The 19,647-nt window shown below is 45.2% G+C and overlaps 1 protein-coding gene across 1 annotated transcript; it reads right to left on the bottom strand.

Annotated features, from left to right (window-relative positions):
* Positions 1 to 148: 148 nt before the first annotated feature.
* LOC147087122 (NACHT, LRR and PYD domains-containing protein 3-like) lies at positions 149 to 18,441 on the bottom strand. The gene is made up of 3 exons (XM_085978053.1): positions 18,275 to 18,441; positions 18,115 to 18,180; positions 149 to 1,926 (listed from the first exon to the last, which is right to left on the bottom strand). Exons 1-3 carry the CDS (start codon positions 18,378 to 18,380, stop codon positions 149 to 151), a joined length of 1,950 nt encoding a protein of 649 aa, XP_085834179.1. The 5' UTR covers positions 18,381 to 18,441.
* Between the last annotated feature and the right edge of the window lie 1,206 nt (positions 18,442 to 19,647).

Here is a 19,647-nt window from a genome sequence, read left to right as displayed (position 1 = left end):
GACCGATCCTCTTATATAATTGATCATATTTGTGTTGTATCTACTTCTCTCTGGTTTTACTGAACTGTTTGTTTCCGTTCATTATGGAGCAACAAAACAATCCCTAACTGTTCTACAATTCGCCCAACAGTTAGAGGCAAATAAACAGTTACCTCAACTCCCGGCATTTGTGCAGTACGGGTCCCAGCCGTTGGAGTCCTTCACACTGAAGGTAACAATATCCGAGATCGAGCTTTTTAATTGTATCACAGAGCCCAATGACATGAGACAGGACTGCACAGTCAATCGGGGTGAGTCGCAATCCGCTAAATCTAATTGTCTTCACAGATCCCACTGTGGTCTGAGCCAGTGCTGTATTCTGAGATTCAAACAGATAGTGGAATGTGTTCAGGAGGGTCCTTTTACCAGTTTCACTCGATGTGTTTGCAATCTGGTCTTCGATATTTTCCTTCACCCAGTCAATCACTCGGCAGGTGGTTTGATGAAGAAATGAACCCAGAAACTCCTCCAAGGGTCGAGCTGCCTGTGTGGAGGAGAGACCAGCAACAAAACGGAGAAATATCTCAAATCGCCCATCTTCCTTGCTGTGGGCTTCTCTAAGGAGTTTCAGGATGTCCCCGGGATCTGGAGTCAGGAATTGTGCGAGTGCGGCTACAAACTCTTGGATGGTGAGGTGTGGGAATGTGAACACCACGCTCTGGGCAGAATCATCTCTCTCCAAAAGTTCCATCATGAACCCAGACAGGAACTGGGAAGGTTGTAGATTGTACTTGATCAAATCTCCATTTCTAAACACAATCTTCTTCTCTGAGACTCCTGAGAATGCCATCTCACCAATCTTCAGTAACACATCTCGGGGGCTTTCAATCTCTCGGCCATGGTTTTTCAGAATATTGTGAATATAGTAGGAATATAGTTGGGTGATGGTCTTGGGAACTCGCTGCTGCTTCCTGTCTCGTTGTTTAAAGAATGGTCCCAGTGACAGACCGAGGATCCAGCAGTAGGAAGGGTTGTAACTCATGGTGTACAGGATCTCGTTTTCCTCCACATGCTTGAAAACAGCTGCTGACACCGTCTGATCTTCAAAGAACTTGTTGAAGTATTCCTTCCTTTCTTCACCAACAAATCCCAGGATTTCAGCCCAGACACTGATGTGAGCCTTTTCTAATAAATGTAATGCAGTGGGGCGGCTGGTCAGTAAAACTGAACATCCTGGGAGCAGCTTGTGCTGTATTAAACTGTACACAATGTCAGAAACTTCACACCAGTCTTCGGGATCTGTGCACCTGTGCTGCGGTTCTGTATTTCTCCGATTGTCAGAAAAATCGATGCTCTCCTTGAATTCATCCAAACCATCGAATATAAACAGCAATCCCTCTGGGTTCTTCCAGAGCTCTCGCAGATTATTCCCAAAGTAAGGATACAGATCCAGTATCAGATTCCTCAGGTTTATTCTACAGGTAATAGCGTTTAAGTCCCGGAATTTAAAGCTGAAAACAAATTGGAAGTGTGGGTATATTTTCCCAGTCGCCCAGTCATAAACAATCTTTTGTACCATTGTTGTTTTTCCAATCCCTGGGACTCCGCTCACTGCTGCTGAACTCCCAGAATTGGATCGCCAGAAGATAGCCTTCATTTTCTTGATGAATCTGCCTATCCAGGAAAAACTGCTGTGGAACAATTGATCAGTTCGGATTTTCTCCAGCTCTCTCCGGAGATGTTTCTTTCTCCACTCTTCATGGTCTCGGCCTCTTGCCAGCAGTTCATGTTCTACAAGTATCCGATCTCGAACAGTAGAAATGACCGTTAGCTCAGCGTATCGATCAACCAGCTGGAAATTCATAACCTTCTCCTTTATTAGGATAGTGTTCACTCTCAGTGTTTCAGTTTGTACCCGGAGTGTTTCCTTGTGTTTCTGTTGAACACCTTTAATTAGAACAGACAGAAAGTGGTTTTTAGTATTAGTTACATATTTATGAAACGACTTCTAAATTATATTTTGCATTGCAGTGAAGATTCGTGAAACAATTAAATCATAAATTCAATAGATTCGGTGCAGAACATTACCATGCAGTGAATGGCTGTTGTTACCTGGGCGAGGATGTAAAATGGGCGCTAACGCATTAGCCACCCAATACAATCCACTTCCAATATTGCCTTCTATAATCACTAAGAAATGATTCAACTGTGCACCTGATTCGAATACTTACTAAAATAAAGATTTGGTTAAAATGTCACATTTCCCTATGATGATTATTACACAGAATTACATCGAATTGCTTAGAATATAACGCAAAAAATCAGCCCATTCAGCCCATCTCCACCATTCCGGGGTTAGTTCTCCATTCGAGCCTCCTCCCATCATTCCACATATTGCTCTAGTAGCATAATCCTTTATTTCCTTCTCCCTCATATGCTTACCTAGCTTACCTCTAAATGCATCTATACTATTCGCCTCAACTACTGCCTGTGGTAGCGAGTTTCACGTACTCACCGTTCTCTGTGTAAAGAAATTGCTCCCGAATTCCCTATTAAATGTCTTTATAATGATGACCTCTAGTTTTGTTATTTCAAAAAGTGGGATTATTCGCTCTCTATCTAATCTCTCAAAATCTTTCATAAATTTAAAGCGCTCTATTAGGTCACCCCTCAGCCTTTTCTTTACAAGATAAATGCCACCCGGCCTGTTGATCCTTTCCTGATATGTATAACCTCGCAGTTCTGGTATCATCCTTGTAAACCTTTTTGGCACCCTCTCAAATGCCTCAATATCCTTTCTATAATATAGTGACTGGAATTTTAAACAGTACTCCAAGTGTGATAAAATAATGTTCGATACAAGTTTAGCATAACTTGTCAACTTTTCAATTCTATCCCTGTAGAATTATGCCCAGTGACTGTTTTTCTTTGTAATGGCATTAATAGCCAGCGACCACACTTATAATGATTTGTGTATTTGTTCTCCCAGATTCCCATCCTCCTCTACCCCATTTTGATTCTAATTACCCAAGTACTGTGTGACCTCCATATTTTTCTTCACAAAATGTAATAACTCACAATTATCTATGTTGAAATTCATTTGGCAATTATATGCCCATTCTGAAAGTTTATTAATATCTTCTTTTAAGTTATTGCAGTCATCCACGTTATTTAATATTCACCCGCCCCACCAAGTGTGGTGTTTTGTGTAAACTTATAAATTATGTTATGATTTTAAAGTGTTAATCGTAAATCTAATTTGTGAACAACTGTGAGCCCAGCACTGATCCTTGTAGGACCCCACGTTCAGCCACTCTGTGTAGCTAACTGTTACCTGCAGTCATTGTTTTCTGTCTTGCAGGAGCTTGCTGTTCAGTCTGATGCTTATCCCTTGACTCCGTATTCTCTGCCCTTATTCATTGATCTGTATATGTGGTATCTTATCGAAGGCCTTTTGGCAAGCTAGATAAATTACATCTACTACATTAACCTCGTCTACTCTCGCTGTTATCTTTTCAAAGAATTTAGTGAGATTGGTCAAGCAAGAATTTCCATTTTGAAATCCAGGCTGTTATTATGTTTTTGGTTTCTACATTCTTTTTTCTCCCTTATTTGGGATTCCATTATCTTCCCTATAAGCGATGTCAAGTTGACTGGTCTATAGTCTCCTGGAGATGTTCTGCCTCCCTTCTTCAATGTAGATATAACATTAGTTATCTACCAGTACTCTAGCACTACAACTTTCTCTAAATAATTATTAAATAGGTATAATAGTACCTCAGCTATCTCGCCTGTAGAGACTTTATAATACACAGATGCAATTCGTCCAGACCAGGCGTTTGATTCTCCTTGAGTTAGATTAATTTAAGAAGATAAGTCATAAGAGCTGGAATAGGGCATACAGACTTTTGAGCATGTTCCAACATTCACAACGATCATGCCTGAAATTCTACATCAACTCCACTTGCCCGCCCTATCCACATATGCCTTGATTCCCTTTGTGCCAGAAATCTACCTATCGCAGCCTTGAGTATATTAGGCGACTGAGCATCCACAGCCCATTGAATTAGAATTCCTAAGATTCACAACTCTCTAATGAAGACATTCTCCTCATTTCAGTCTTAATTGGCCGAGCCCTTATTCTGAGACTATGCCCCCTAGTTTTAGACACTCCAGCCAGGGGAAAATAACTCTCAGCATATAGCTTGTCAAGCCCTCTATGCAGGTTATACGTTTGCTTGAGGTCATCGCTCATTCTTCTAAAATTCAGATACTATATGCCTATTCTGCACAATATTTCGTTGTAAGACAGCCCTTTGATCCCAGGAATCAATTTAGTCAATCTAGCAACCCTCCAAGGCAAGTTTATCCTTTCTTAGGTAAGTAGAACGAAACTGTACTCAGTACTCCTATTTTATTATATAAACGGTTATATAAATTCTAATATTGTCTCCTGATGTCATGTACCCCTGACACTTCTCTCGAGTAATTACTGAAGATATTTAATTATTCAATAATTCTGCTATGCCGATAATATAGATCCTGAACTGTACTATAGACATCTCACGATTCTGGTTATATGGAAGCTTTGGCATCTAGTGAAGTGTTGTCCAAATAAATATCCCTGAGTATCCATTGGTGTTACCCACATGCACTATTTTTAGTAGCAAATGCCGTATGCCACAACATAGACAAATGTGCTTCCCCTGTATATTTACATAACAATCATCTACCACCATTCATTGCAAAACTTTGCAGTCTCTGGGGACAATTTTGGCTTTGGGCGATGGTGTAAATTGGGTGACTTAGAATGAGCTGCACATTATACACCATGTCCGTTTCCAATTACCTCGTGCAATGGGCAATCAGTTCGATATCCTCTACTTTACAGTGCCGCCCAAAATTGAAGCCATTCCCTCTCATTGTCATCAAACTTGCACCATTGGATTGCTGCCATCAATTTCTCATCACATCACTGCGGCTTCTAGGCATTTGACCAGCAGTTGCCAGCGCTGCTTTGACTGCAGCAGGGTAGTTGCTGAGAATATTGTCTCGCACAACGAGACCCACCAGATCTGTCTTGCTCTCCATCAATGCGAGGCTGCTTTTCCTCCACCATAATGCGCCCTGGTGGAGTTCCTAATTCTTGGATAGTCTTGCATTCCTCTGCTGTCTGTAGCGGTTACTCCAATTGGTTAAGCTGACCATGATGACAGCTCCCCTCTCCATACAATGTAAATGAAGTTTTCATGTTGCTGTAGACTGGCGTTTTCTCCCATATAAGAAACTATTTTAGTTATACGCACCCACGGGCGTAAAGCCTACACCACGATCAAAATATTCTGATAGGCTGCTTTTCTTCTCACCACCTTTGCCTACATTCCACAGAACGGGTTAAATTAGTCATGCATAAACCGTGTTACTGTGAGGACGGTGTCTCACTTTTTATTGATCAATCAGAATGAAATGTTCCACTTGTGGCTTGTGGGTAATGTACTGAACAACTCTGCTCTAGGGATGAACGTAGGAATGCTCCAGTTTTATAACTTTCTGAAGGAATAGAAAATACATTTTTGGGTGTCACAGGGAAAGGGAATACGGTAAATGTACAGGAGTTCCATCATTACTGTACAGGCCTTCGGCAGGCAAACTGGGATATGATGTTTACTGGGTGACGTACAGAATGAGAATGTGCAGAAGTTACACTGTTATTGTATCAGGTGTTTAGGTTAGTTATCTGGGGTATGGTGTGCAATTAGAGTCCATTGATTTTAGCAAGAATGTTATTTGCATTATCTTTACAGAAGGGAATAATAAGATAATATATATCTGAACTTTAGGCTGAGAAAAGGGCGAGGGTGTTGGATTTCTTTCTTTTGCAAGGGTGCATTGAAAAAAATGGAATGGAATTCACAACATTAATGCATGGTAATAGTGGGCAGCACGGTGGCATAGTGGTTAGCACTGTTGCCTCACAGCGCCAGGGACCCGGGTTCGAATCCGGCCTCGGGTGACTGTCTGTGTGGAGTTTGCACATTCTCCCCGTGTTTGCGTGGGTTTTCTCCGGGTGCTGCGGTTTCCTCCCACAGTCCAAAGATGTGCGGGTTAGGATGATTGGCTATGATAAATTGACCCTTAGTGTTAGGGGGATTAAATATGTGGGGTTACGGGGATAGGGTGGGATATGTGTTGGTGTAGGGGTTTCCGGGGATCGGGTGGGATATGTGTCAGTGTAGGCTCGATGGGCCGAAATGGCCTCTATCTGCACTGTGGGGTTTCTGTGATTCTGTGATAATAGATAAAACTGAGAACGAATCCAGGACTATGACGGGAAGCATGATTGGATTTTACACCAAAGGAGCGGGGAAACCAGTTACCAGGGAAGGATTAATGAAAAGCTCATATAATCAGGGTCAAGAGACAATTGGGAGTCTTTTTACTTTAATTGCGGGGCGAAAAACAGGCGATAACGGTTAGAAAACCCGTTTTGCAACTCGCTCGACTTTCATTTCAACGTCGTATTGAAGCTTTCTTTGTAAAATTTAATTTTGCAAGTTAAAAAAATCTGTGGATTGGGTAAAAACAAACTCCAGAGTTAAGTACTATTCTCTGTGCCCACGCTGTCTGTTTAACTGCCACTCACAAATACCATTGTCCACACATAAATGTCCGATTATATGCTAATCAATGCAACTAAACATATAGCATGCAACAATTGCAGACGGCTATTTCTGTGCTTTGCAGTAATAATATTTATTTTTAAATTTTCTGCCTCGTTCTCCATAGGTGATCCACTATAGAATTCCAGGGCTACATCTGTCCCTTTCCCATCCACAAATTGAATTCAAGTTACTGTTTTTAAAGTGGAAAGTTAAAATGTCTATGCGGCATATGGTTTATATCCTGGCGGTGAGTATGTGCAATCACAGAGTATCCGGATCCTGCCAGGTGTGTATGGGGGTTCCCAGTTTATCAGGAAACAGCCAGGTGTGTATGGAGTTTCACATATGTATCGCGATCCTGCCAGGTACGTGTGGGGTTTCACAGTATCTCAGGATCCTGCTAGGAGTGTACAGAGTTTCACATTGTATCGGGATCCTGCCACGTGTCTATGGGGTTTCACAGTATATCAGGAACCTGCCAGGTGTGTATGTGGTTTCACAGACTATCAGGATCCTGCCATTTGTTTAAGGGGTTTCACAGTGTATCAGGTTTCCGACAGGTGTGTATGGGGTTTCACATTGAATCAGGAACCTGCCAGGTGGGTATGGGGTTTCACAGTGTATCAAGATCCTGCCGGATATGTATGGGGTTTCACATTGAATCAGGATCCTGCCAGATGTGTATGGGGTTTCACGGCGTATCAGCGTCCTGCCAGGTGTGTATGGGGTTTCAGTGTATCAGGATCCGGCCAGGTGTGCATGCGGTTTCACTGTATATCAGGATCCTGCCAGATGCATTTTGAGTTTCGCATTGTATCGGGATCCTGCCTGGTGTCTATCGGATTCACAGTGTATCGGGATACTTCCAGTTTTGTATGGGGTTTCACAGTGTATCAGGATCCTGCCAGGTGTGTATGGGGTTTCACAGTGTATCAGGAACCTGCCAGGTGTGTGTGGTGTTTCACAGTGTATCAGGAGCCTGCCAGGTGTATGTGGGGTTTCACAGTGCATCATGATCCTGCCAGGTGTGTATGGGGTTTCACAGAGTATTTGGATCCTGCCAGGTGTGTATGGGGATTCACGGTGTATCAGGGTCCTGCCAGGTGTGTATGGGGTTTCACTCTATTAGGATCCTGCCAGGTGTGTATGCGGTTTCACAGTGTATCAGGATTCTACTAGGTTTGTATGGGGTTCCACAGTGTATCAGTATCCTGCCAGGTGTGTATTGGGTGACACAGTGTAACTGGATCCTGCCTGTTGTATATGGGGTATCACAGTGTATCAGAATCCTGTCTGATGTGTATGGGGTAACAAGGTGTATCAGGATCCGGTCAGGTGTGCATGGGGATTCACAGCGCATCAGGATTATGCCTGGATGTGTATGGGGCTTCACAGTGTATCAGAATCATGCCAGGTGTGCTTGGGGTATCACAGTGTATCAGGATCCAGACAGGTGTGTATAGAGTTCCACAGTGTAGCAGGATACAGCCAGGTTTGCATGGGGTGTCACAGTGTATCAGCATCCTGCCAGGTGTGTAGGGGTATCACAGCATATCAGGATCCTGCCAGGTGTGTATGGGGTTTCACAGTGTATCAGGATCCTGACAGTTGTGTTTGGGGTTTCACATTGTGTCTGGATCCTGCCAGATTTGTCTGTGCTTTCACACGTTATTAGGATCCTGCCATGTTTGTACACATTTGACAGTGTATCAGGATCCTGCCAGGTATGTATGGGGTTTCAAAGAATATCAGGATCCTGAAATTGTGTGTATGGGGTTTCGCAGTATATCAGGATCCTGCCAGTAATATCACAGAAATCACAGAAATCACAGAAACCCCACAGTGCAGATAGAGGCCATTTCGGCCCATCGAGCCTGCACTGACACATATCCCAATAGCCCCTACACCAACACATATCCCACCCTATCCCCGTAACCCCACGTATTTAATCCCCCTAACACTAAGGGTCAATTTATCATAGCCAATCAACCTAACCCGCACATCGATGGACTGTGGGAGGAAACCGGAGCACCCGGAGGAAACCCACGCAAACACGGGGAGAATGTGCAAACTCCACACAGACAGTCTCCCGAGGCCGGATTTGAACCCGGGTCCCTGGCGCTTTGAGGCAACAGTGCTAACCACAATGCCACCGTGCTGCCTAATATATGGGGTTTAACACTAAATCAATTCCGGCCTTGTGTCTATGGGGTTGCACCGTCTATCAGGAACCTGCCAGGTGTGTATGAGGTTTCACAGTGCATCAGGAACCTGCCAGGAGTTTATGGGGTTTAAGAGTGTATCACGATCCTGCCAGGTGTGTATGGGATTTCACAGTGTATCAGAAACCTGCCAGGGGTGTATGGGGTTTCAGAGTGTATCAGTTTCCTGCCAGGTGTGTGTGGGTTTTCACAGTGTATCAGGATCCTGCCAGGTGTGTATGTGGTTTCACAATGTATCAGGAATCTGCCAGGTGTGTATAGGGTTTCACGGTGCATCAGGTTCCTGCCAGGTGTGTATGGGGTTTCACAGTGTATCAGGATCCTGCCAGGTGTGTATGGGGTTTCACAGTATATCAGGATCCTGCCAGGTGTGTATGGGGTTTCACAGTGCATCGGGATCCTGCCAGGTGTGAATGGGGTTTCACAGTGTATCAGGATCCTGATAGGTGTGTATGAGGTTTCGCTGTGTATCAGGATCCTGCCAGGTGAGTATGGGGTTTCACAGTGTATCAGGATCTTGCCAGTTGTTAATGGGGTTTCACAGTGTATCATGATTCTGCCAGGTGTGTATGGGCTTTCACAGTTTATCAGGATCCTGTAAGGTGTGTATGGGTTTTCAGTGTATCAGGATCCTGCCAAGTGTGAATGGGGTTTCAGTATTTCAGGAACCTGCCAGGTGTGTACTGGGTTTCAGAGTGTATCAGGATCCTGCCAGGTGTGTATGGGGTTTCACAGAGTATCAGGATCCTGCCAGGTGTGTATGGGGTTTCACAGAGTATCAGGATTCTGCCAGGTGTGTATGGGGTTTCACAGTGTATCAGGCTCCTGCCAGGTGTGTATGGGGTTTCAGGGTATCAGGATCCTGCCAGGTGTGTATGGGGTTTCAAAGTGTATCAGGTTCCTGCCAGGTGTGTATGGAGTTTCACGGTGCATCAGGATCCTGCCAGGAGTGTATGGGGTTTCTCAGTAAATCAATTCCTGCCAGGTGTGTATGGGGCTTCACAGAGTATCAGGACCCTTTCAGTTGTGTTTGTGGATTCACAGTTTGTCAGGACCTGCCAGGTGTGTATGGGGTTTCACAGTTTATCAATTCCTGCCAGGTGTGTATGCGTTTTCACAGTGTATCAGGATCTTGCCAGGTGTGTTTGGGGTTTCACATTGTATCAGGATGCTGACATGTGTCTGTGGTGTTTCCCATTCTGTCTGGATCCTGCCAGGTTTACATGGGGTTTCACAGTTTAACAGGTTCCTGCCAGGTGTCTATGGAGTTTCTCGGTATATCAGGATCCTGCCAGGTGTGTTTGTGGTTTCCCAATGTATCAGACCATGCCTTGTGTTTATGGGGTTTCTCAGTGTCTCAGGATCCAGCCATTAATGTATGGGGTTTCACAGTAAATCAGTTCCTGACTTATCTCTGTGGGATTCCACCGTCTATCAAGATCCTTCCAGGATTTTATGGGTATCACAGTGTATCAGAATCCTGCCATGTGTGTGTGGGCTTTCACAATGTAATCATGATCCTGCCAGGTGTGTATGGCGTTTCACATTGAATCAGGATCCTGCCAGGTGTGTATGGGGTTTCACAGTATTTCAGGATCCTGCGATGTGTGTATGGGGTTTCACAGTGTATCAGGGTCCTGCCAGGTCTGTTTGGGGGTTTACAGTGTAAGAGGATCCTTCCAGTTGTGTATGGAGTTTCACAGTGTATCAGGATCCTGCCAGGTATGTATGGGTATTCACAGTGTATCAGGGTTCTGCCAGGTGTGTGGGGGGTTTACAGTGTATCAGGAACCTGCCAGCTGTGTATGGGCTTTCACAGTTTAACAGGATCCTGCCAGGTGTTTATGGGGTTTCAGTTTGTATTAGGATCCTTCCAGGTGTAATGTGGGTTTTCTCAGTGTATCAGGATCCTGCGAGGTATGTATGTGGTTTCAAAGTGTATCAGGATCCTGCCAGGTGTGTATGGGGTTTCCAAGTGTATCAGGATCGTGCCAGGTGTGTAGGCGGTTTGACAGTGTATCAGGATGCTGCCAGGTGTGTATGGGGTTGCACTGTGTATCAGGATCCTGCCAGGTGTGTATGTGGTTTCACAGTGTATCAGGATCCTGCCAGGTGTGTATGGGGATTCCAAGTGTCTCAGGATCCTGCCAGGTGTGTATGCGGTTTGACAGTGTATCAGGATGCTGCCAGGTGTGTATGGGGTTTCACTGTGTATCAGGATCCTGCCAGGTGTGTATGGGGTTTCACAGTGTATCAGGTTCCTGCCAGGGGTGTATGGGGTTTCACAGTACAGCAGGATTCTGCCAGGTGTATTTTTGGTTTCACAATGTATCAGGCCATGTCTTCTGTGTATGGGGTATCACAGTGAATCAGGATCCTGCCAGTAATGTAAGGGGTTTCATATTAATCAATTCCTTACGTGTGTCTAAGGCGTTCCACTGTCTATCAGGATCCTGCCAGTTGTGTATGGGGTTTCACAGTGTATCAGGATCCTGCCAGGTGTATGTGGGGTTTCACAGTGTTTCAGCATCCTGCCAGGTGTGCATGTGGTTTTGCACTGTGTCAGGAGCCTGCCAGGTGTGTATGCGGTTTTTACAGTGTACCAGGATCCTGCCAGGTTTGTATGGGGTTTCACAGTCAATCTGGATCCTGCCAGATGTGTATGTGGTTTCACAGTGTATCAGGATCCTGCCATGTGTGTATAGGGTTTCACAGTCTTTCAGGATCATGCCAGGCGTGTTTGGGTTTTCGCAGTGTATCTGGTACCGGCCAAGTGTGTATGGGGTTTCACAGCATATCAGGATCCTGCCAGGTGTATTTGTTGTTTCACAATGTATCAGGCCATGACTTCTGTGTTTGGGGTTTCACAGTGCATCAGGATCCTTCCAGTAATGCAACGGGTTTCACAGTAATCAATTCCTTACGGGAGTCTAATGGGTACCACAGTCTATCAGGATCCTGCCAGTTGTGTATGGGTTTTCACAGTTTATCAGGTTCCAGCGAGATGTATGTGGGGTTTCACAGTGTTTCTGGATCCTCCCAGGTGTGTATGGGGCTTTACAGTTTATCAGGATCTTGCCAGGTGTGTATGGTGGTTCACAGTGTATCAGGAACCTGCCAGGTGTGTATGCGGTTTCACAGTGTATGAGGATCCTGCCAGGTGTGTATGTGGATTCAGAGTGTGTCAGGGTCCTGCCACGTGTGTGTGGGGTTTCACAGTGTATCAGGATCCTGCCACGGATGTGTGGGGTTTCACTGTACATCAGGATCCTGCCAGGTGTGTATGCGGTTTCACAGTGTATCAGGATGCTGCCAGGTGTTTATGGGGTTTCACAGTGTATCAGGATCCTGCCAGCTGTGTATGGGGTTTCACAGTTTATGAGGATCCTTCTAGGTGTGTATGGGTTTTCACAGTGTAGCAGGATCCTGCCAGGGGTATATGGGTATTCACAGTGTATCAGGGTTCTGCCAGGTGTGTGGGGGAATTTACAGTCTATCAGGATCCTGTCGGTGCGTATGGGCTTTCACAGTTTAACAGGATCCTGCCAGGTGTTTATGGGGTTTCAGATTGTATTAGGATCCTGCCAGGTGTAATGTGGGTTTTCTCAGTGTATCAGGATCCTGCCAGGTGTGTATGTGGTTTCACAGTGTATCAGGATCCTGCCAGGTGTGTATGGGGTTTCCAAGTGTATCAGGACCCTGCCAGGTGTGTCTGGGGTTTCACAGTGTATCAGGTTCCTGCCAAGGGTGTATGGGGTGTCACAGTACATCAGGATCCTGCCAGGTGTATTTCTGGTTTCACAATGTATCAGGCCATGTCTTCTGTGTATGGGGTATCACAGTGAATCAGGATCCTGCCAGTAATGTAATGGGTTTCACATTAATCAATTCCTTACGTGTGTCTAAGGGGTTCCACAGTCTATCAGGATCCTGCCATTTGTGTATGGGGTTTCACAGTGTATCAGGATCCTGCCAGGTGTATGTGGGGTTTCACAGTATAACAGGATACTGCCATGTGTGTGTGGGGTTTCACAGTTAATCAGGATCTTGCCAGGTGTTCTTGGAGGTTCACAGTGTATCAGGATCCTGCCAGGTGTGTATGGGGTTTCAAAGTTTATCAGGAACCTGCCAGGTGTTTATGCGGTTTCACGGTGTATCAGGATCCTGCCAGGTGTGTATGGGGATTCACAGTTTATCAGGGCCCTGCCAGGTGTATTTGTGGTTTGACAATGTATCAGACCATCCCTTGTGTGTATGGTGTTTCACAGTGTATCAGGATCCTGCCAGTAATGTATGTGGCTTCACAGTAAATCAATTACTGCCTTGTGTCTATGGTGTTCCACCATCTATCAGGATCCTGCCAGGTGTGAATGGGAGTTCACAGTATATCCGGGTCTGCCAGATGTAAGTGGGGTTTCACAGTGTATCAGGATCCTGCCAGGTGTGCATGGGCTTTCACAGTTTAACAGCATCCTGTCAGGTGTGTATGGGGTTTCAGAGTGTATCAGGATCCTGCCAGGTGTGTGTGGGTTTCACAGTGTATCAGGATGCTGCCAGGTGTTTATGGGGTTTCACAGTGTACCAGGATCCTGCCAGCTGTGTATGGGGTTTCACAGTATATCAGGATCCTGCCAGGTGTGTCTGGGGTTGCACAGTGTATCAGGATCCTGCCAGGTGTGTATGGGGTTTCACAGTGTATCAGGTTCCTGCCAGGGATGTGTGGGGTTTCACTGTACATCAGGATCCTGCCAGGTGTGTATGCGGTTTCACAGTGTATCAGGATGCTGCCAGGTGTTTATGGGGTTTCACAGTGTATCAGGATCCTGCCAGCTGTGTATGGGGTTTCACAGTTTATGAGGATCCTTCCAGGTGTGTATGGGGTTTCACAGTGTATCAGGATCCTGCCAGGGGTATATGGGTATTCACAGTGTATCAGGGTTCTGCCAGGTGTGTGGGGGGATTACAGTCTATCAGGATCCTGCCAGGTGTGTATGGGCTTTCACAGTTTAACAGGACCCTGCCAGGTGTTTATTGGGTTTCAGATAATATTCGGATCCTGCCAGGTGTAATGTGGGTTTTCTCAGTGTATCAGGATCCTGCCAGGTGTGTATGTGGTTTCACAGTGTATCAGGATCCTGCCAAGTGTGTATGGGGTTTCCAAGTGTATCAGGATCCTGCCAGGTGTGTATGGGGTTTCACTGTGTATCAGGACCCTGCCAGGTGTGTCTGGGGTTTCACAGTGTATCAGGTTCCTGCCAGGGGTGTATGGGGTTTCACAGTACATCAGGATCCTGCCAGGTGTATTTCTGGTTTCACAATGTATCAGGCCATGTCTTCTGTGTATGGGATATCACAGTGAATCAGGATCCTGCCAGTAATGTAAGGGGTTCCACATTAATCAATTCCTTACGTGTGTCTAAGGAGTTCCACAGTCTATCAGGATCCTGCCATTTGTGTATGGGGTTTCACAGTGTATCAGGATCCTGCCAGGTTTATGTGGGGTTTCACAGTGTTTCAGGATCCTGCCAGGTGTGTATGGGGTTTTACAGTGTATCAGGATCCTGCCAGGAGTGTATGTGGTTTCACAGTATAACAGGATACTGTCATGTGTGTATGGGGTTTCACAGTTTATCAGGATCTTGCCAGGTGTGTTTGGGGGTTCACAGTGTATCAGGATCCTGCCAGGTGTGTATGGGGTTTCACAGTTTATCAGGAACCTGCCAGGTGTTTAAGCGGTTTCACGGTGTATCAGGATCCTGCCAGGTGTGTATGGGGATTAACAGTTTATCAGGGTCCTGCCAGGTGTATTTGTGGTTTGACAATGTATCGACCATCCCTTGTGTGTATGGTGTTTCACAGTGTATCAGGATCCTGCCAGTAATGTATGTGGTTTCACAGTAAATCAATTACTGCCTTGTGTCGATGGTGTTCCACCATCTATCAGGATCCTGCGAGGTGTGTATGGGAGTTCACAATGTATCCGGGTCCAGCCAGGTGTAAGTGGGGTTTCACAGTGTAGCAGGATCCTGCCAGGTGTGCATGGGTTTTCACAGTTTAACAGCATCCTGTCAGGTGTGTATGGGGTTTCAGAGTGTATCAGGATCCTGCCAGGTGTGTGTGGGTTCACAGTGTATCAGGATGCTGCCAGGTGTTTATGGGGTTTCACAGTGTATCAGGATCCTGCCAGCTGTGTATGAGGTTTCACAGTGTATCAGGATCCTGCCAGGTCTGTATGGGGTTGCACAGTGTATCAGGATCCTGCCAGGTGTGTATGGGGTTTCAAAGTTTAACAGCATCCTGTCAGGTGTGTATGGTGTTCCACCATCTATCAGGATCCTGCCAGGTGTGTATGGGAGTTCACAATGTATCCGGGTCCTGCCAGGTGTAAGTGGGGTTTCACAGTGTATCAGGATCCTGCCAGGTGTGCATGGGCTTTCACAGTTTAACAGCATCCTGTCAGGTCTGTATGGGGTTTCAGAGTGTATCAGGATCCTGCCAGGTGTGTGTGGGTTTCACAGTGTATCAGGATGCTGCCAGGTGTTTATGGGGTTTCACAGTGTATCAAGATCCTGCCAGCTGTGTATGGGGTTTCACAGTGTATCAGGATCCTGCCAGGTGTGTATGGGGTTGCACAGTGTATCAGGATCCTGCCAGGTGTGTATGGGGTTTCACAGTGTATCAGGTTCCTGCCAGGGATGTGTGGGGTTTCACTGTACATTAGGATCCTGCCAGGGGTGTATGCGGTTTCACAGTGTATCAGGATGCTGCCAGGTGTTTATGGGGTTTCACAGTGTATCAGGATACTGCCAGCTGTGTATGGGGTTTCACAGTTTATGAGGATTCTTCCAGGTGTGTATGGGGTTTCACAGTGTATCAGGATCCTGCCAGCGGTTTATGGGTATTCACAGTGTATCAGGGTTCTGCCAGGTGTGTGGGGGGATTTACAGTCTATCAGAATCCTGCCAGGTGTGTATGGGCTTTCACAGTTTAACAGGATCCTGCCAGGTGTTTATGGGGTTTCAGATTGTATTAGGATCCTGCCAGGTGTAATGTGGGTTTTCTCAGTGTATCAGGATCCTGCCAGGTGTGTATGTGGTTTCACAGTGTATCAGGATCCTGCCAGGTGTGTATGGGGTGTCCAAGTGTATCAGGATCCTGCCAGGTGTGTATGCGGTTTCACAGTGTATCAGCATCCTGTCAGGTGTGTATGGTCTTTCACAGTGTATCAGGAACCTCCCAGGTGTGTATGGGGTTTCCAAGTGTATCAGGATCCTGCCAGGTGTATGTGGGGTTTCACAGTGTTTCAGGATCCTGCCAGGTGTGTATGGGGTTTTACAGTGTATCAGGATCCTGCCAGGAGTGTATGTGGTTTCACAGTATAACAGGATACTACCATGTGTGTATGGGGTTTCACAGTTTATCAGGATCTTGCCAGGTGTGTTTGGGGGTTCACAGTGTATCAGGATCCTGCCAGGTGTGTGTGGGTTCCACAGTGTATCAGGATGCTGCCAGGTGTTTATGGGGTTTCACAGAATATCAGGATCCTGCCAGCTGTGTCTGGGGTTTCACAGTGTATCAGGGTCCTGCCAGGTGTGTATGGGGTTGCACAGTGTATCAGGATCCTGCCAGGTGTGTATGTGGTTTCACAGTATAACAGGATACTGCCATGTGTGTATGGGGTTTCACAGTTTATCAGGATCTTGCCAGGTGTGTTTGGGGGTTCACAGTGTATCAGGATCCTGCCAGGTGTGTGTGGGTTTCACAGTGTATCAGGATGCTGCCAGGTGTTTATGGGGTTTCACAGTGTATCAGGATCCTGCCAGCTGTGTCTGGGGTTTCACAGTGTATCAGGATCCTGTCAGGTGTGTATGGGGTTGCACAGTGTTTCAGGATCCTGCCAGATGTGTATGGGGTTTCACAGTGTATCAGGTTCCTGCCAGGGATGTGTGGGGTTTCACTGTACATCAGGATCCTGCCAGGTGTGTATGTGGTTTCACAGTATAACAGGATACTGCCATGTGTGTATGGGGTTTCACAGTTTATCAGGATCTTGCCAGGTGTGTTTGGGGGTTCACAGTGTATCAGGATCCTGCCAGGTGTGTATGGGGTTTCACAGTTTATCAGGAACCTGCCAGGTGTTTATGCAGTTTCACGGTGTATCAGGATCCTGCCAGGTGTGTATGGGGATTCACAGTTTATCAGGGTCCTGCCAGGTGTATTTGTGGTTTGACAATGTATCAGACCATCCCTTGTGTGTATGGTGTTTCACAGTGTATCAGGATCCTGCCAGTAATGTATGTGGTTTCACAGTAAATCAATTACTGCCTTGTGTCTATGGTGTTCCACCATCTATCACGATCCTGCCAGGTGTGTATGGGAGTTCACAGTATATCCGGGTCCTGCCAGGTGTAAGTGGGGTTTCACAGTGTATCAGGATCCTGCCAGGTGTGCATGGGCTTTCACAGTTTAACAGCATCCTGCCAGGTGTGTATGGGGTTTCAGAGTGTATCAGGATCCTGCCAGGTGTGTGTGGGTTTCACAGTGTATCAGGATGCTGCCAGGTGTGCATGGGGTTTCACGATGTCTCAGGCACCTGCCAGGTGTGTATGGGATTTCACAGTTTATCAGGAACCTGCCAGGTGTGTATGGGGTTTCCAAGTGTATCAGGATCCTGCCAGGTGTGTGTGCGGTTTCACAATGTATCAGGATGCTGCCAGGTGTTTATGGGGTTTCACAGTGTAACAGGATATTGCCAGGTGTTTAAGGGGATTCGCACTGTGTCAGGATCCTGCCAGGTGTGTATGGAGTTTCACAGTATTTCAGGATCCTGCCAGGTGTGTTTGTGGTTTCACAATATATCAGGACATGCCTTGTGTGTATGGGGTTTTACATTGTATCAGGATGCTGCCAGGTGTGTATGGGATTTTACAGTGTATTAGGATCCTGCCAGGTATTTATGGGGTTTCACAGTGTATCAGGATCCTACCTGGTTTGTATTGGTTTTCAGAACTGATATGCGTGTTTTTTAATGGAAGTTAAAATGCAGCTGCAAATTTAAATAAACCTCTGAACACGATGTGCAATCGAACTTCCATCCGTGCAGTAGTTTTGGGGATTGACAAGCAATACAGTTGTTTAACCCAACCCCCTGAACGTCTGATACCGATTATCCATCAATCTTTAGACAAACGGATATGGGCACACTTTCAGAATTAAAATAAATTGTATAAAATGCCAAGTGCGTCACTTACCCTTCAGATGTTCGCCAACTTCAGTTAAACCTCGTGCGATATTTATGTTATCAAATTCATCAGCATCTGTTCAGATCAATTAGATTTCATGAAACCAGTTTTAATCAGTATTACAATCGTGTTTAAATATGAAATTAAACTCAGCGAGATTTTATCGTACCAAGTTCCTCCATTTCTTTCAATATTTTGTCCAACTTTGGTACCCCATGGCGCATATTCACAAAGGATTTCCACATCACCCTTCGGGCCCCAGAGCCTTTCTCCATCACTAAGTTTAGGAGAAGTTTGGAACTGTCCGCCCTGTTACCCTTCTCCACGAGCTCAGTCACTTTCTGCAATGAATAAAATTAAGATACTGAGCAGCGGAGTGAATGGCATACACTGAGAATGAGAAGGACATGATCTGCCACGTGGTGGAATTTACTATGTTTTCATGATTCTGCTGAGATAGTTAATCAGGGGCCGGTTACTCTTCCATTCTTAATATATAAATATTCTGCAAATATCTTGTTTCTGTCATTAATTATAAATAGAAGTGATGACATTAAAGTATGAATCGTTCAGCTGGGCTGTGAAGAAACATTGTTAATCTGAAATAGTGAATGTGACTAGTTTATTATAAAGTGAATCCAACACGATATCAGGGACCTCATCTGGGAAGGAACTGGGTGCTTCTGAATGAAAGCCTTTGAAACCACACTTACTGTGGGCCCAGGATCTGAATGGCCCTTCGGTATCAAAACGGTTTCTATTAACAAGTGCGAAACCAATCATGTCGACTGCATACAGCTCCAGAAAAAGGTCTAAAGCTGAAAGACTTTCAACAGCAGAACAAAATGGAATGACAATGGAATATTTAAATAATGATTTTTAATTACGATCGTTGTTTTACGGTGTATTTTCAAGTGAGTACAAAATCAATCATTATTCTGTACTGAACATTGAAGTAACTGTAGAACACAATAATGATCACTGCTTTGTACTGCACATTAAACTAACTGTAGGACATAATGATCACTGCTCTGTATTGTAAATTGAACTAACTGTAGAAAACAATGATCACTGCTGTGTACTGTACGTTCAACTAAATGTAGCACACAATTATCACTGTACTGTACTGTAAATTCAACTAAATGTAGGGCAAAATGATCACTGCTCTGTATGGTACATCAACCTAATTGTAGATCACAGCGATCACTGCGCTGTGATGTATACTGAACTAACTGAATCATACAAAGATCAGTGATCTGTACTATACACTGAACTAACTGTAGAAAACAATGATCACAGCCCTGTACTGTACATTGAACTAACTGTAGAACACAATGATCACTGATCTGTACTGAACATTGAACTAACTGTAGAACACTATGATCACTGCTCTGTACTGAACATTGAATTAACTATGGGACACAATGATCACTGCTCTGTACTATACACTGAGCTAAATGTATAACACAATGCTCTCTGTTCTGTACAGTACTTTGAATTAACTGTAGAACACAATGATCACTGCTCTGTACTGAAAATTGA

This window comes from Somniosus microcephalus, unplaced genomic scaffold, assembly GCF_052327205.1.
Source record: "Somniosus microcephalus isolate GS21.2 unplaced genomic scaffold, FLI_Smic_1.0 unresolved_chr6, whole genome shotgun sequence".
NCBI classification, from domain to species: Eukaryota; Metazoa; Chordata; class Chondrichthyes; order Squaliformes; family Somniosidae; genus Somniosus; species Somniosus microcephalus.
Note: the sequence above shows the minus strand (reverse complement) of the source record. Positions and strands in the feature narration are given on the sequence as shown.

Coding starts and splice junctions, on each gene's coding strand:
- LOC147087122 (XM_085978053.1), bottom strand. CDS start 18,380: ATGGAGAAAGGCTCTGGGGCCCGAAGGGTGATGTGGAAATCCTTTGTG. Junction 18,181..18,274: donor GAAAGAAATGGAGGAACTTG/GTACGATAAAAT, acceptor TGATCTGAACAG/ATGCTGATGAATTTGATAAC. Junction 1,927..18,114: donor AGTTGGCGAACATCTGAAGG/GTAAGTGACGCA, acceptor TTCTAATTAAAG/GTGTTCAACAGAAACACAAG.